Source organism: Rissa tridactyla, chromosome 7 (assembly GCF_028500815.1).
Source record: "Rissa tridactyla isolate bRisTri1 chromosome 7, bRisTri1.patW.cur.20221130, whole genome shotgun sequence".
NCBI classification, from domain to species: domain Eukaryota; kingdom Metazoa; phylum Chordata; class Aves; order Charadriiformes; family Laridae; genus Rissa; species Rissa tridactyla.
The window spans coordinates 45,640,649-45,655,585 of NC_071472.1; the positions used below are offsets into that span (position 1 = coordinate 45,640,649).

Consider the following 14,937-nt stretch of genomic DNA (forward strand, 5'->3'; position numbering starts at 1 on the left):
CAAGTTGTCAATGCCCCATCCCTGGAGGGGTTCAAGGCCAGGTTGGACGGGGCTTGAAGGAACCTGGGCTGGTGGGAGGTGTCCCTGCCCAGGGGAGGGGGGGTTGGAACTAGATGGTCTTTAAGGTCCCTTCCCACTCGAACCATTCCGTGATTCTGTGATTTTGTGAAATGTACCTAACTCAGCATCCGGGCACAGCTGGGACGGGGCTGTCTCACCTAACCTCCCCCAGATCAATGGTAAGCTTCCCATGCAAGACCGGTCCTCTTGGCAACGGAGAGCGACGGCGAGGACCTACCCCAGCGTGCGAGGTGCCACGGGTCCCCTCCGGCGCCACATATTGCTGTCTTTTCAGAGAACGTGGATGCTGGCTGCAGCCTAGAAACCTGGCGTTCAGACAGCTTTTAGGTAACAGTTTTGCCCCAATTTCTAAAGCAGATCAGTAGATGCAAATCCCTTCAGTGCAAATGATCCAGAGACGGTAACAGGGGAATATTTCTGGGCCCGGCAACGAGCACGGTGTTTTCAACAAAGAGAAAAGAAGAGCAACAGAAGAAACAGCCTCATCACAGAGGAGTTTATCCCTGTTTCCACCCATTGCTGCTGCACACCACGCGAGCCCAGTGACGGCAGAGCCCATCATCCCTGCCTTGGCTAAAATTTCCAATATGGATAGACACATTTACATGGCAAATTCAGACAAAAGCAGGAGGCTGAAGTCAGATACATCCATCAAATCCTGACAATAAACACCCAGAGTCTCACTGGATACAGCTAAAATGCCAGAAGAGCAAAGGCTGCTACTGTGGTTTTAGGGAGCTCAGGCATGATTTTAGTAACAAAAGAAAACCTAAAAATCACATCGTAATTCTTGAAAACCCCATGTGTCGTAAGATGGCCATTCCGCTTCAGACCTGAAAGGAAACTTGTTGTATTTTCTCCTTAAAGATTGTAGGGGACGAGGACATTGTGCTAAGGGATTTGTATGATGAGATGATGATTGCTAGGCATACAGAAAGAAAAACACAAAGGAAACCACGGGATTCAGGCAAAATACTGACGTGAGGATATGGGCTGAGATAAGAGAAAAACAGACAGGAAAAGTTAACGGGGAACTGGGTAAGTTATCTGTGGAGCTGCAGATCCTGAAAGTTCTCCTTAGACTCTGCTGTTGGTTTAACAGATGCCAGCAGCGACAGAGCTAGAGTTGTACCCTGTTTTGTTCTGCATCTACGGCAACTGAACCAGCACTATTCCCGTCCTGCTTTCTTCTTAAAACACACTAAGAGATAAAACTACAGAAGAGGCTGAATTAGTTCATCACCATTAACTTTCAGTATTTGATACATCCACCAATCCTCCAAAAGATACGACATCGAGAGCATATCTTGGAATGACGACTTTCAATCTAGAATAAGCTCAAAATTAGGATAAGAAGCTTTTGATTTGCTCCAACACTTTTGGAGAGGCAAAAGGAGTCCTAGAAAACTAATGCTATGGTAAATCCCAGCCAAGCTGAAATGGCTAATTATCATCCCGCTAAAAAGCACTGTTTTCTTTACCCGGATGGTAAGTTTTTACTCTGCTGGGTGAAAGAGAAACGTCTTAAAACCCTCTCCTTGTGTACACTCTGCTCGTTGGCTATTTGCTTTCAGCATCATTATTTACCTTCATCTGGAAGATTTTTTCAAATTATGCTTTCGCTCGCAGCTCTGGCGTGATTACGGTAATCCAGAAAATGTCTACTCTTAAGAATAGCTGGGAAAGTGCACCTTTATATCTGAGGTATTTTTAACAAGAAGTTGGGCCTTATCTATTTGAGTGAAGCCAACAGGTGAGTCGCACATCCGTATTCCATCCTCCGTCCATCCGGGCTCTGCCGGTACCGCACAGTAACTCCTCACCTGCGGTCCCCAGCCGTGGCACGGGTACAATATTGCTGTGTGGTTCTCCTGTGGGCCCTGGTCAAGGCAGACGTCTTTCGCCTTGTTGTTTCGAAGCTGTAAGAAATCAGAAGCGTGGAGTTATACGGCCCCGTCTCTTCGCAGATAAGCAATAAAGTGACGCGCAGCCATTTCTCTAGCCTCTCCCTTGCTATAGGAAGAATAGATGGTGCTACATCACTGGGCGTCACCAGGCAGAGAGAGGTTTAGTGCGCCGTATGTTTTCTTTAAATACATGGCTTAATGATGACCGCTTTTATATAATAATCACCACTCAATGGAGCCAACTCCCTTGAACACAGTTTTCTTTGTATCTGGTCATGTGTGGTGGTAACAAACGTATTTTTAGATGGCCGCCAGCATGTTGCCCGGGGCCTGAAATCAATGCACAACCCCTTGTATTTCAGCGAAATCTCAACGCGCTCAACAAGGCAGGGGAAAAAAGTCCGGTTAGCGCAAGGAGCCCCTTCGAATCACTGTGGGGATGACGCAGGAGATGCAGAGATGGCAAACCAGCCGTCGGGGACTGAAGGACACGGTTCGGAGGAGCGTGGAAGTGCTGGGGTCATTCTACAAAGCCAAACGGCCACCTCTCGGCAGGCTCCCCGTGTAGGGCAACTGCAAGAATGCCTTTGCAAATACTACTTTTTGGGAGGTTTATCTTGAAGGCATTAAGTAACTTTGATAATAAATCTTTCTTAAAATGAATGTCCATCTGGGGCGCTCGGGCTGTGCTTCAAGAAGCCTTCTCAAACTGCCACTGTTCCATGAGACCTATTGCAACAGAGTATTATCAGTTCCCATAAATGCCGGCTTTTATATTCCCAGTATGGTCTCAAAGCCAGCAGAGATTGAATTAAGTCTCCTTACTTTATCTTGTCCTTAAGCTGTTGTGACAACGCACTGTATCCTACGGAGAGACCTTGTAAGGAACAGGGCTGAGTTTAAGTCAAAGGGTTTTATAAAACGACTACGTATTAAAAATATACATACAGCTGCTCAATCCATGGAGTCAACGGGTAATACAGATAATTTTCTGTCAATTCAGTAAATGAGGTATTAAAGTATGTTACTGTATCTGGTCTCCAAGATCAGGAATAAATCCCAAAATAGGGTTTCAGAAGAAACTGTGAACAGATTTATACAAATTTATATAATTATACACAAATAGTAGGTTTTGACTCACATTCCTTTCCTTTGAGGCTATTTCTAATCAGAGACTCACCAGCTGTAAAAATTACCAGTCTGATCTAAGGGACTGCTCAGCTTTAATTACCTCGCCATAAGCGATGGTGTTGTTGTATCTTCTCATTTCCGGATAAACGTGGTCCAGGTACCACTGGAAATTTTTACACTTCAAGCTCTTCCTCAGCGCTTTTCTCTCAGAAACATCCCCGATGTCTATACCCGGGTTCTGAAAAATAAAGACACAGCATGTCACTGAACGGATAATCTTAAAAAAATAAAATAAAATTTAAAAAGAGCACATTTCGCTGATGTTTGATGCCGTTTCCAAGCTGCCTGGAAACTGCCAACAGCTCAGTAACTCCTGAGGCCATGCCAGGGAATTTTAGCATGTGTGTCCAAGCTGAAATCATCCTCACAGAAGCCAGAAGAAGACTTGGGTTTCACAGCCACAGCGAGGAGGAGATGCGTACTTCTCTCCTAGGGTTTGAAGGCATCCTTGCCATGGCCACCGGACTGATGCGCGACACGGTTTGGTTCTGGGAAGTAATTCAGAAAAGGGAACCCCAACGGAGAAGAAAAGGTTTTGGAGGAAATATGAGCAGTGTAGTGTAACAGAGGTGAATCTTCTCACAGATACCCCGGCCTTTGGATCCACCTGAGAAAGACTCAATCTGTCAACAGCCACAACGACAAAGTATTTTTAAAAGATCTCTCCTCCTGTTTAGAGACTGACATAGAGGACTTCCAGAGGGGCTTAACAGTAAATAGACATCAGGATTTACAAGATGTCCTGGAAATGCAAACCCCTGTCCGTGCGCTGAGCTCCAAAACCCTTCCCCTGACACACCAAAGGCGTGCAACGCAGAGGACAGCACCGTTAAAAGGTATCAAATAAGGGCGGGGGGGGAAGAAAAGAAGGAAAAGGACAAAGGTTTAAGATTCAGATATAATAGAGGCTAAGAATAAAGGGAAAGAATTACAGCAGAAGAGAAGTTGAGGCTGAACCTCAGAAAAACCTCTTGACAATTTGGACAATTACACGGTGAAACAGTCTCCCTGGAGACACAGAGGAACCCCACGGCTCCAGCCGATGTCAAAGCAGACAAAGCCACGACATCTGTCCCCAGAGGAAAACCTTACGGGAGCAGGGGCTGAAGGGAGCCGCCCCCCTTTCACCTTTTCTTCCATTGCAGAATTTGGGGAACTAATGCAGCAGCCAGGTGAAGCAAACCAAAAGCTCGCTGCAGCCCCTTTCACTCCTTCCTACAGGTGTCTGGGTTCCTACTCTATTTTAGCTTCTGCTCTTGTCTTTTGCAGTGATCATTAAATACAGCTGGGAAAGCAATTTTCCATTACAATGCTTGTAATGATCTTCTAATGAATTATTCACTCCGCTTTAGCGAAGACACCATTTTAATGCGTGACTGGTAGCTCATAGGTAAAAATAAAGATGATTCAGTGTAGGCAGGTAGGACAGGCTGAAATCTGAGTGGGCGAGACGGGACGCGGAGCAAAGCAGGACCACAAACCAGTCGGCACCTGAAATATTCAGAGCATGGGGTTCGGCTTGGTTTTGAGTACAGGGGCATCACAAAATAATTCAGCATCTATCAACACCCCCCTGCACAATACCACCTGTCAGACAAGGCTTCTCTAAAATTAAATATCAATTTCACTGGTAAGAAAAAAAAAAGAATCCCAAATTGTTTTTAGGGTAACCCAGACCTGTTTCCCCAGACCCACCCCCAGTGCCCGTTCCTGGGATCTGCCTTTTCCAAGCTGTACAGGACCTGTGGCTTCCCGAAGAATTTTAATCCCTTTTTGCCGCGCTCCAAAGCCGCTCCTGAGCAGGTGCCTCACCTCTGAAAAGGAATCAGCCCGAGGATCGGGGCTGAACCCGCAGGAATTGATGAGCCCTGCCCATCAGTAACCTTTTTTTAAGAGGGACCTGGAATCACGCAGTCCCACAGGCAACGCTCTGCCCCTCCGAAGGCTTGGAGCGGTGCCATCACAGCCAGCGCCCTCCTGCAGCTCGCCGGGTAAACAGCTTTTCTTTCCATCACGATTCATCTGTTTCTCAGTAACGAACTAATCCAGGACTCCCCAGCCCCCCCAGGATGCCAAACCGGCAGCGCAGGCAGCTCATCGACCCTTCCCAGGTACCCGGTGCTCTCTACTGCGCTTCGAAGCGGCAACTACCGTGGCTCAAAATGCCAGTAACTCTCCCCAGATGGAACCTTTCCTCAGAAAGCAGCAGCAGCTCATGCTTTTGTGTTTTAATGTTTTTCGGAAGGCCCCGGAGCTGCCAGCCGGGACCGCTGCCGCAGCAGGATCAGGACCGCAGCAGCTCTTTGCAGGGGTGGGATCTGCAAGGTACGAATATTTGGTGTTTATTTTTAGCACTGAAAGGGTGGCTGTAAATAACAGCTCACCTGGGGACTGGCCATTCGTGGCAACGGTTCTTCCTCGCGTTGAACAGGGCAGCCCAGCGCTCGCACACTGCTGGTGGAGTGGGTGTCGGGGGACACCCCGAACCCTCATCCCACCCATCACCCGGACAGCATCGCTGCCTCCCCCTCCCCACCAGCCCTTCTTCTCCTTCTGGCAGGACCAGAGGCAGGAGATGGGGGCAGCGGCCCAGCCCAGGGAGCTCCCAGCGCGCTCCAGGCAGTGATCAGAGCCAGGAGGCAGGAGATGCTCCTGGGTCTCATGATTAGACATAAGCTGCACAGAGACCGGAGCCCAAGCAGCAGCCTTGGACCTACACAAAGCCCTCCTGGAACCTACAGAGCAGGGAATTACCTAGAGAGGTCCACGTGCAGGATTCGTCCCCTGGCCATGGTCTTGCTGGTGGGATCTCATGGGTTTCCAGAGACACACCAGGCTGTGACATGGCCAGGTTACGAAAAATAACACGTCAGATCTAAGAAAACCTAACCCTTTCTGTGCGGAAATTAAATATAAACACCAAAGCTATTTAAAGAGAGTGGTTTTGTAGCGCTTGCACGTGGTGCTGCTGGGAAGGGATCTCCTGTGAGCCACCAACCTCCAATCCTCTACCTCTGAACACGGCGTCTAAGCGCCAATGGCCTTGACTTTCCCAGCACTGGGAAAGCAAACGGCCCAGGAACCTGGACCACACGCCGTCAGCAGCGAGCTCCGGGCTCTGACAGCATCTGCCAGCTGGGAACCCAAGTTGGGCTGAACGCGACAGCGACCTGCCTGAGCCGCAGGAAAACGCCTCCTGCACTAATGATGCTGATATTAATAATCTTCTGCCAACCGACGTTACAGACAGACTCCATCTGCGGAGCAGTGTAACGACATAACCTCACGCTGTGTAAACACTCAACAGGGAGATAAACACTACAATACAGGTTTAATTTTTAGAAATGAAAATAAAAAGGCTGATGCGAACAGTAGGAAATCCTCCAAAGTCTGCAAGTTTTGCAGCATCTCCGTCAAAACCGAGGGAGCTCTGCTGACTCTGGGGATGTGACCTGGGGTATTTAAGGCTCTCCTTCACCCAGGACCACTAAATGCTCTGTAATTCAATTTTTTAACCGGAGTGAAGGCTTAGGATAGGGTCCGATGGCCGTACCTCCAGCGGCAGGTTCCACGCGATGTAGACGTGCGATTTGTAGTCGTCCATCCACACCTCGGCCACCCGCAGAGCATTGCGCTTGGTGTAGAAACCGATGTTGTTGTTGTAGGGCTTCTTCTTGCGCTCGATGTGAGCCACCCTGGAGCAGGGCAGGACCTCCATGCTGCCGCCGCACAGCCACACCTGCAACGCAACCGCACAACACCGTCAGCGCTGGGCTCCGCTGTGACGCGAAGGGTCCGCATATCAATCAAAGAGAAAGAAGTGGTGGAGTTTGAGGCTTGTATACCGTCCCGGCAAGCGCAGAGCATCACAGCATCCAGCTGGCAAGTGGCAACACACCGCCAGGTTTGGTCTTTGCTCAAAGGCGAGACACACGGGGAGAATTTAACCTCTGCCCAGAGCAAAACACGCATCAATTTTAAAGGGATCCGGTATCCAGCACGTGCTGTTAATGCGCTGTAGGATCGGGTGCTGAGTTTACAGGCATGTTGCTACTAAATAAAAAGGATTAGCGACTGGAATAGTTGAAACAATTGCAAGATCTCCGCCTGCAGAAGGGATGACTCAGTGAAACATATGGCAGGGACAGATTTCTCCCACTTGAAAACATTTGTTCATTATTTTTCTTTCACATGCTGTTTAAAATTCCCTTAAATCACAGTTTACAAGTTAATAAAATCTTTTGAGATCTGTTTTTTCATCACATGGAAAGGGAATTCAGGGAAAGACATGCCATACCTGGGTTCTTCCCTCCCTGTTTGACTTCACCAAGAAGTTATTTATCTTAAATTAAAGATCCAGGACACCAGGCACCGTGCAATCATTACAAACACATATGCCAAACAGGTCTAATAATCCCAGTTTCGCCTATTTTGCAGTCTGCTCTGCATTATCATTTTGCTCAGTTGCTACAACACCCGTCGTTCCTGGGATCTCGTCCAGGCTCGCCACCTTTTATCCCATCTGCCTTCCCTAAATTTTACCGACCCCGCTCAACCCACTCTCCCGCCAGCACCAGGAGCCTCCTGGCCATATCAGCTGCCCTTTTTAATCTCTCAGCGGTGGCTTTGGCCGACCCAACGCAGGGCACGGGCACTTCCCAAGCCCAGGCGACAGGAGAAAGGGGCAGCGCAGGAGGGAGACCTCTTCCCTTGGGGCGATCCCGCTGCTCCTGCTGTTCTTGATTAGAATCATAGAATCATTCGGGTTGGAAAAGACCCTTGGGATCATCGAGTCCAACCATCAACCCCACTCTACAAAGTTCTCCCCTACACCATATCCCCCAACGCCACATCTAAACGACTCGTAAACACATTCAGGGATGGTGACTCCACCACCTCCCTGGGCAGCCTATTCCAGGGTCTGACCACTCTTTCTGTGAGGAATTTTTTCCTAATGTCTGGTCTAAACCTCCCCTGTTGCAGCTTGAAGCCATTCCCTCTTGTTCTATCGCCAATTACCTGTGAGAAGAGACCAGCCCCAACCTCTCTACAATGTCCTTTCAAGTAGTTGTAGAGAGTGATGAGGTCTCCCCTCAGTCTCCTCTTCCTCAGACTAACAGTCCCAGCTCCTTCAATTGCTCCTCGTAAGATTTATTCTCCAGGCCCTTCACCAGCTTCGTTGCCCTCCTCTGTGCTCACTCCAGTGCCTCGATATCTCTCTCTCGTATTGAGGTGCCCAAAACTGGACACAAATTGAGTGCTACAGATTATAGGAGCCCACGTCAAAAAATCAGAGCTCCATTTTATTAGCTGGTGCGTAAACATGTAGCAAAAAAAAAGAGAAAACATTTTGCCCCTGTTCTGCTGTTTGACCTTTCTGTCCCTCCCGCCCGGCCGCAACTACGCTCGCCTCTGGCCAGCAAATCCACAGGGTCTGCTCGAAGTTTTGCAACAGGCCACGGGCTGGCAAAGCAAGGAAGAAGTGAACAAGGCAGTTCTAAAGAAAAAAAATACATATTTTTAAAGGCACGTTCCCAAGGCCGTAGTCTGACAGAAAGTGCCCGTGTTTCTTGCCTGCTCAGTTCTTTAGTTTCTCAAGCTCTGCTCTTGGCTGGAAGATCCCCAGCACCACCCGTTTTTGTACTTTTGGGGATGTGTTAGGTTTTGTCCTGATTTGAGACAAGAATAATTATTTCAAAAACGTAAAAACCATGACGCAATTAAAATGTCATTTTCCAGCCAGCTCGCCTCTAGCAGTAAAGGTGCAGTATTGCCTTTCCATGCTTTAGTTAAAGAAGTCATACGGCTTTATTCTAGACAGCTTTCCTAGATTTCTAGAAAATCTGTGCAAACTATCTTGAAACATGCATGTTGTAATAAGCTGAGAGAAAAAGAGTGCTGGGCATCGTGCACATACATATCCACAAGCCAGTTCCAGAGAGATCAGTAAAAAATGAATTCAAAAAAAGTACTTATGCAAGGAAAGGCCATACTTCCATCTCCTAAATAAAACCTACATTATCATTATAAATTAAAAAATCTAACTGTTTTTACAAGGCATTTATAAACATTTCTGATGATAACAATGGGAGCAGGGAGAACTATTACACGGGAATCGGCCAAGTGGCAGCCAGCATCACTGTCCTCGGTGTACAGAGGAGTAAACCATGGCCCCAGGAAGATGCTGCTTCTTCTCATGTGGCCTGGCAAGGACTTTCTGTTCCTGCTGACATCCAGAAATGCATGTGAACAGGTCCACAGGTGACCACAATCCAGGGGACATCCTCCACGGCCATCACGCGTGAGGGGTAATGCCCCACGCACTCGGTGTGATGCTCTATTCTTGCAATAACCATGACTGTGGAGCCGTGAACGGCCCCAAGAATGGCCCCGGGCTTTGTTCTCCTGGTGCCAGAATGAGACGAGCTGCGAGACGGCACAACCAAAAGGGCTCAGCAGACCTCCGACCTCCCAGCAAGGCTGGAAGCCATCTCCTCGCTGATGCCCTGACGTCCCAACCTGCAGCAACTTCACCCCTGGGGCGCTCAGCCCCTGACGGCAGAAGGTTCTTGGGAAACCTTCATTTATGTCCCTATTGAGCAGCCATTTGTCCCACCAAAGACTTTTAACAAATAGATTACCTTCCTATTAAGTAAATTCTTTCATGTTCATAGCAAATCAGATACTCTATTTACCACAACTAACAGCATTAACAGGACAATCAGTCCAGCGCGTTGTTTCTGCTAATTCCTTGAAGAATTACCTCACAGCAGAGGGGTAATCAAGAGCCAGCACAACATTAAGACCAATCAGAAAAATAAGGTATTGTCAAATTAATTCATGTTTAGCCTATTTAACAAGGCAGAGTCTTTTATATTGCTTCCTACACAGGCTGAAATCATGATAATTTTATAAAATAGGCATGGATGGTATGTAAAGGCATCTTTAAAGACTCAGATAGAGTATGTAACACAGCAGGTTAAACATGACGAGCAAGTCTCAAGTTTCTTCCTTATTTTCTGACATTCAAATTTCAACACGACTATTAGCTTGCCATTCATTCACCCGTAAAGAGACGCAGAATTAAAAATAGAAGCATTCCCCTCCAGTAAATGACGGTGACTCAAGAACTTCTCCATCAGTCTACACACGGGAGTAATCAAACATACAGAAAGATGCTTGGATTTATAAATAACTGGTTAACACTAAATTCTAGTGAAGAAATCCCAGAGAAACAAATGGAAAACAAATCCATCATCCAGAGATCTTTGATGTGTTTTTCAGAAAGCTGGTGGGTAACATACTTGCAGTTATTTTCCAGGCAAAATGTGACCGTCCTAAGAATCCAGCATCGAAAAGCAGCGATTCCTCACCAGCAGTGAAATATCTGAGTACCGCTGAAACTGCATCGGCCATCTACTTTCTAGAAGCTTTTGCACATGCAGGAGGCAAACTTTGGTGAGCATGAGATTTCATCGCAATGAAGTGATGGGGTGACCCAGCTCTGCTTTCTAATCACCCTTCGGAAACACGAAGGCATCATGGGTGCGTGAAGCGCTTGGGAAAGAGCCGGCACCTCAGTGACCTGCACTGGGGATAACCCGAAATGGGGAGAGGTTCGGCATGACGCAGTATGGCAGCAGAGCTTCAAGGGAGGTCCAGGCGCCTCTTGTGCACGTGCATCTCCCAGCCAAGACACCTCCTCTGCCATCAGCCTTCTGGCTTCCATTTGTAAAATCACAGTTGTTTTTACAGTGCTCTTATGGAGCACTCTGTATGTCTTTTACACAGAATCACAGAATGGTAGGGTGGGAAGGGACCTCTGGAGATCATCCAGCCCAACCCCCTGCCAGAGCAGGGTCACCCAGAGCAGGTGGCACAGGAACGCCTCCAGGCGGGGTTGGAATGTCTCCAGAGACGGAGACTCCACCACCTCTCTGGGCAGCTCTGCCACCCTCACAGAAAAGAAGTTCCTCCTCATGGTTAGGTGGAACTTCCTATGCTCAAGTTTGTGCCCGTCACCCCTTGTCCTGTCGCCGGGCACCACTGAGAAGAGCCTGGCCCCATCCTCCTGACACCCACCCTTTCAGTGTTTATAAGTGTTGATAATGTCTCCCCTCAGTCGTCTTTTTTCCAGACTGAAGAGACCCAAATCCCTCAGCCTTTCTTCATAAGAGAGATGTTCCAGTCCCCTCATCATCTTGGTAGCCCTTTGCTGTCCCCTCTCCAGCAGTTCCCTGTCCTTCTTGAATCGGGGAGCCCAGAACTGGACACAGCGCTCCAGGTGCGGCCACCCCAGGGCAGAGCAGAAGGGGAGGATGACCTCCCTCCACCTGCTGGCCACGCTCTTCTTGATGCCCCCCAGGATGCTATTGGCCTTCTTGGCCACAAGGGCACATTGTTGGCTCATTTGGCTAGGACAGGAGTAACCGCAGCGTTTGGGAGCATCCTGGAGAGCAGTGGTGTCCATGCCAGTTAGAGGGGACCGGGCGCAAGACGAGGGAGGAGGCCCCCTGCCATTCCCTGGGGAAGCGCACGTCCCCGGTGGTTACTGCACTCCTGGTAATGGAGGGAGAAGGGAAGACTGCTCAGAAAACACAGCGTACCGATGGCCCTTTATGCATGTAACAGAGACTGCAAGAAAATCCCAGTTTCACTTGACCAGCTCATTGCAGCAGCCGCAGAAACAATTTTCCAAGTGTTACACAGTTAAGAACAATTACTGCCCAGGATCCCCTTTGCCCTCAAAAATATGCTGCAGCTATCAATTTACTTTGCTCCTGTCTGCCAGAGCCAGCAATTACTCCCAAGGAGCATTATTTAACTAAAAGGGCTTTTGGCAATCTGCCTAATGTCCAAGGAGCCAGCCAGGCAGACAAGGGTGACCCAGAGGAGACCCACCACCCAGGAGGGTGCCGAAAGCCCGTCTTGTGCCACACCAGGCTCCAGGCATCGTCTGCGCTCTCCAGTCGAGCAGGGCTAGAAACGCATGTCGGAGGGGTTGGCCAAGCTCATGCCTTGAGGTTGGTGGCGCCGGCGCTATTAGCGCTTTACGGGTCTGGTTTGCTTGGAGGGAGCAACCCAGAAGATGTGGCTTGGATGGTACTTGGGGCAAGGAGGAGGATGCTGCTGAGCATGGGGAGCTGCTGCCTTGTCCCAGCCCATCCTCTCCGGCAGGTCAGAGCTGCTTCCTCCACCGCGTGCTGTCCCCCTCCACTCCCCCCACGGAGCAGGGGTCCCTCGGGGCTCCCTCCTGCGGGTGCCAGCACCCGCTGAGCGGCAAAGGACACATACAGGGGAGGGCACGGCCACAGCTCTAGAAGAAGAATCAGCGAAAAGATTAATATACGTTTAAAAAAAATTAATGCGTATGTATTAAGAAAACCTTGTTCCCCTCCCCAGCCTTCTGCAAACAGTCCTTGCTATGCCATGATGCCCACTGGCAGGGAAGCAGAAGATAGAATTATTAGCTTAAGGAGAATATTTTCATCAGAAAACACTGACGCAGGGGCTGCTTACCCTGGGATGACAGAATAACTCATACGTCCCGCTTCCCTTCACATGGCTGCAAGCCATACAGGGGAATTTGGGCTCGCCATCTGTTTTTTGCACAAAGCAAGCCGGCATCAAGAAAAAGAGAAGGACTTCTGCAAGACCAGGGGCAAAACTGGGCCCGGGGGGGGGCTCCTCTCCCCCTTGCCAGCCGGGGAGTGCCGGGACGGTGTCCCAGCACAGCACCTTCTCCTCTCATCCGTCGCCATCTCCAGAGCAAAATCCGTACTATTGCTCCCCCGGGGCCACTGCCTTACATAATGCTCTGCTTCCTCCTCATCCCTGGGATATCATTAATAATAATAAGAATAAAAAAAAAAATATAAGAAGGGCCAGTGACTACCTTGGGTCCTGGACGTTCTAGCCAGAGCGCGGCGTGACATCCACGATAAGCACCGACGGCTCCCATTAAAGGATCCCAACTTTAGTTGCTTGTAACTTTGCCAAATTTTAACTATTCAGACTGAAACATATCCTAGAACAGCTCGAGCCCGCCTGCCGTTAATGCAAAGAGACATCATGTCTAATGGTGTCAAGATGAGTCTGTAAGGTAAACTTTTAATCTCGGAATGTATTGTGACAGAAGGAAACAGGGCGGGGGGAAAAAACCCGCTCCTAACTTTCATTACACAAACTCCAGGCTTTTTCAGCTGATAACTTCATTTCTAAGGTGATTAGCAAAACCATGCCTTAATTAGCAATAGATTTCCCATTTAACAGCTTTGCCTTATCTTCGCCCCCCCTCCTTTCCTTTAAAAGTAACTTCCTAAGTTAAGGGAAAAACACAATTACCCAGGGCAGCTAAAATAATAAGGAATGTATCGGAACAAAGACCTAAATCATAAAATTGAGAAACAGCAAAAAAGGCAAAGAAATAATCATTTCTCCACACGCTCCCTCGTATAGTTCTGAGAGACGGTATCTCTCCAAATTATTCCTTTTGTCAGAAGAAACAACACTTTTCCAGATACATTTCCAGCTACGTAGCTGAAGCTCGTTTTGTCCTTTCTCTTCCCGCTTCGGCCCTGCTCGGTCCCACATCGGGGGAGGACGTCCCCAGGCCCAAGTTTGCGCTGCCACGTCCCGGCTCCCGAGATGCCAGAGCGGCAACGGGGTCAGGAATGGGATGAAGAATTCGCTGCCCCAAAACCTCTGTAATTCCTCAGCGGGGCCGCGGCCGGAGCAGACCCTGCCGAGGTGGGGCAGGGCAGCCAGAGCCAAACTCCTCACCCCCCGGCAGTGGGGTGAAGGACTCCCACAGCGACAGCTTGGACAAGGAGGAGTAAACAGCAGGAGCAACCGGCCCTTACACTTAAAATTCCTCTTGAAGAGAGAAGTAACGCAGGACGTGCCTGTTATTTAAGTATCCTCAGCACAGAGCAAAGGCGGGGTGTGTTGGCCTTGCTTCCTCTAGAAAACCTTACGGTTTGGTACTTACAAGTGTAATTCAGCTGTAGTACTTTGTACCCCTGGCACAAGGTCCTTCTGACAGCGCGGCGAGAGACACGTACCACAGCAAGCCTGCTGAATCCAAATATTGATAAACAAACACCTCCACGCCATTAGCTGATGTCTGTTTATGGGTGACAATCAGAAGTTGCACGACACACACAGCGAGCTCGACAATATTTTGTATCTTCTATGTATATATATACACGCTATATCCTGTATCATCATTGAAGTGCTCCTTCAAGCTACTGTGACTGCCACTGTCTCATGCAACAACCACAGCACGAACTTCAGTGGAAACGTTAAGCTGAATTACATGAAGGTGAGTTAAGAAGCCACGTACTGAGGGGAGAAAAAAAGAAGGAAAAAGAGCTCTGTTTGGGAACCTTTTACTTCCACCGCAGTGGAATAGAGTATTCAGGGTCTCTGCAGGTGGACGCAAGCACTCCTTGAAGAGGACTGCCTTTTCATTTGGATACGTGCATTTTCACAGATCACATCAAGGGACGGCTGGTGGTGTGAGAATTTACACAACAGCAGCGACCGTACCACCTTTGAGGCCGTTTTGCCATAGATCCAGCAAAACTGCAGCGTTGTATCTATAAACAGGACCCAAAAACAGACCCACCGGATGGTGAAGTGTTTCTAAGAATGGGGAGGGACAAACTCTTTGGTACATCGACCTCAGAAGAAGGCAACACCATGCGGGCAGGGACACCACCTGCACTGACGGACTCAACAGAGACCATCTTGTTGG

At 48.8% G+C, this 14,937-nt stretch overlaps 1 protein-coding gene across 1 annotated transcript in view; it reads right to left on the reverse strand.

Annotated features, from left to right (window-relative positions):
- Positions 1 to 14,937, reverse strand: part of GALNT17 (polypeptide N-acetylgalactosaminyltransferase 17) — a 219,938-nt gene that overhangs the window by 11,056 nt on the left and 193,945 nt on the right. Inside the window, exons 7-9 of the mRNA XM_054210227.1 lie at positions 6,733 to 6,918; positions 3,220 to 3,357; positions 1,905 to 2,000 (exon numbers count right to left, since the gene is read on the reverse strand). Coding sequence (XP_054066202.1) covers positions 1,905 to 2,000; positions 3,220 to 3,357; positions 6,733 to 6,918 — 420 coding nt within the window. The remainder of the gene's footprint in view (positions 1 to 1,904; positions 2,001 to 3,219; positions 3,358 to 6,732; positions 6,919 to 14,937) is intronic.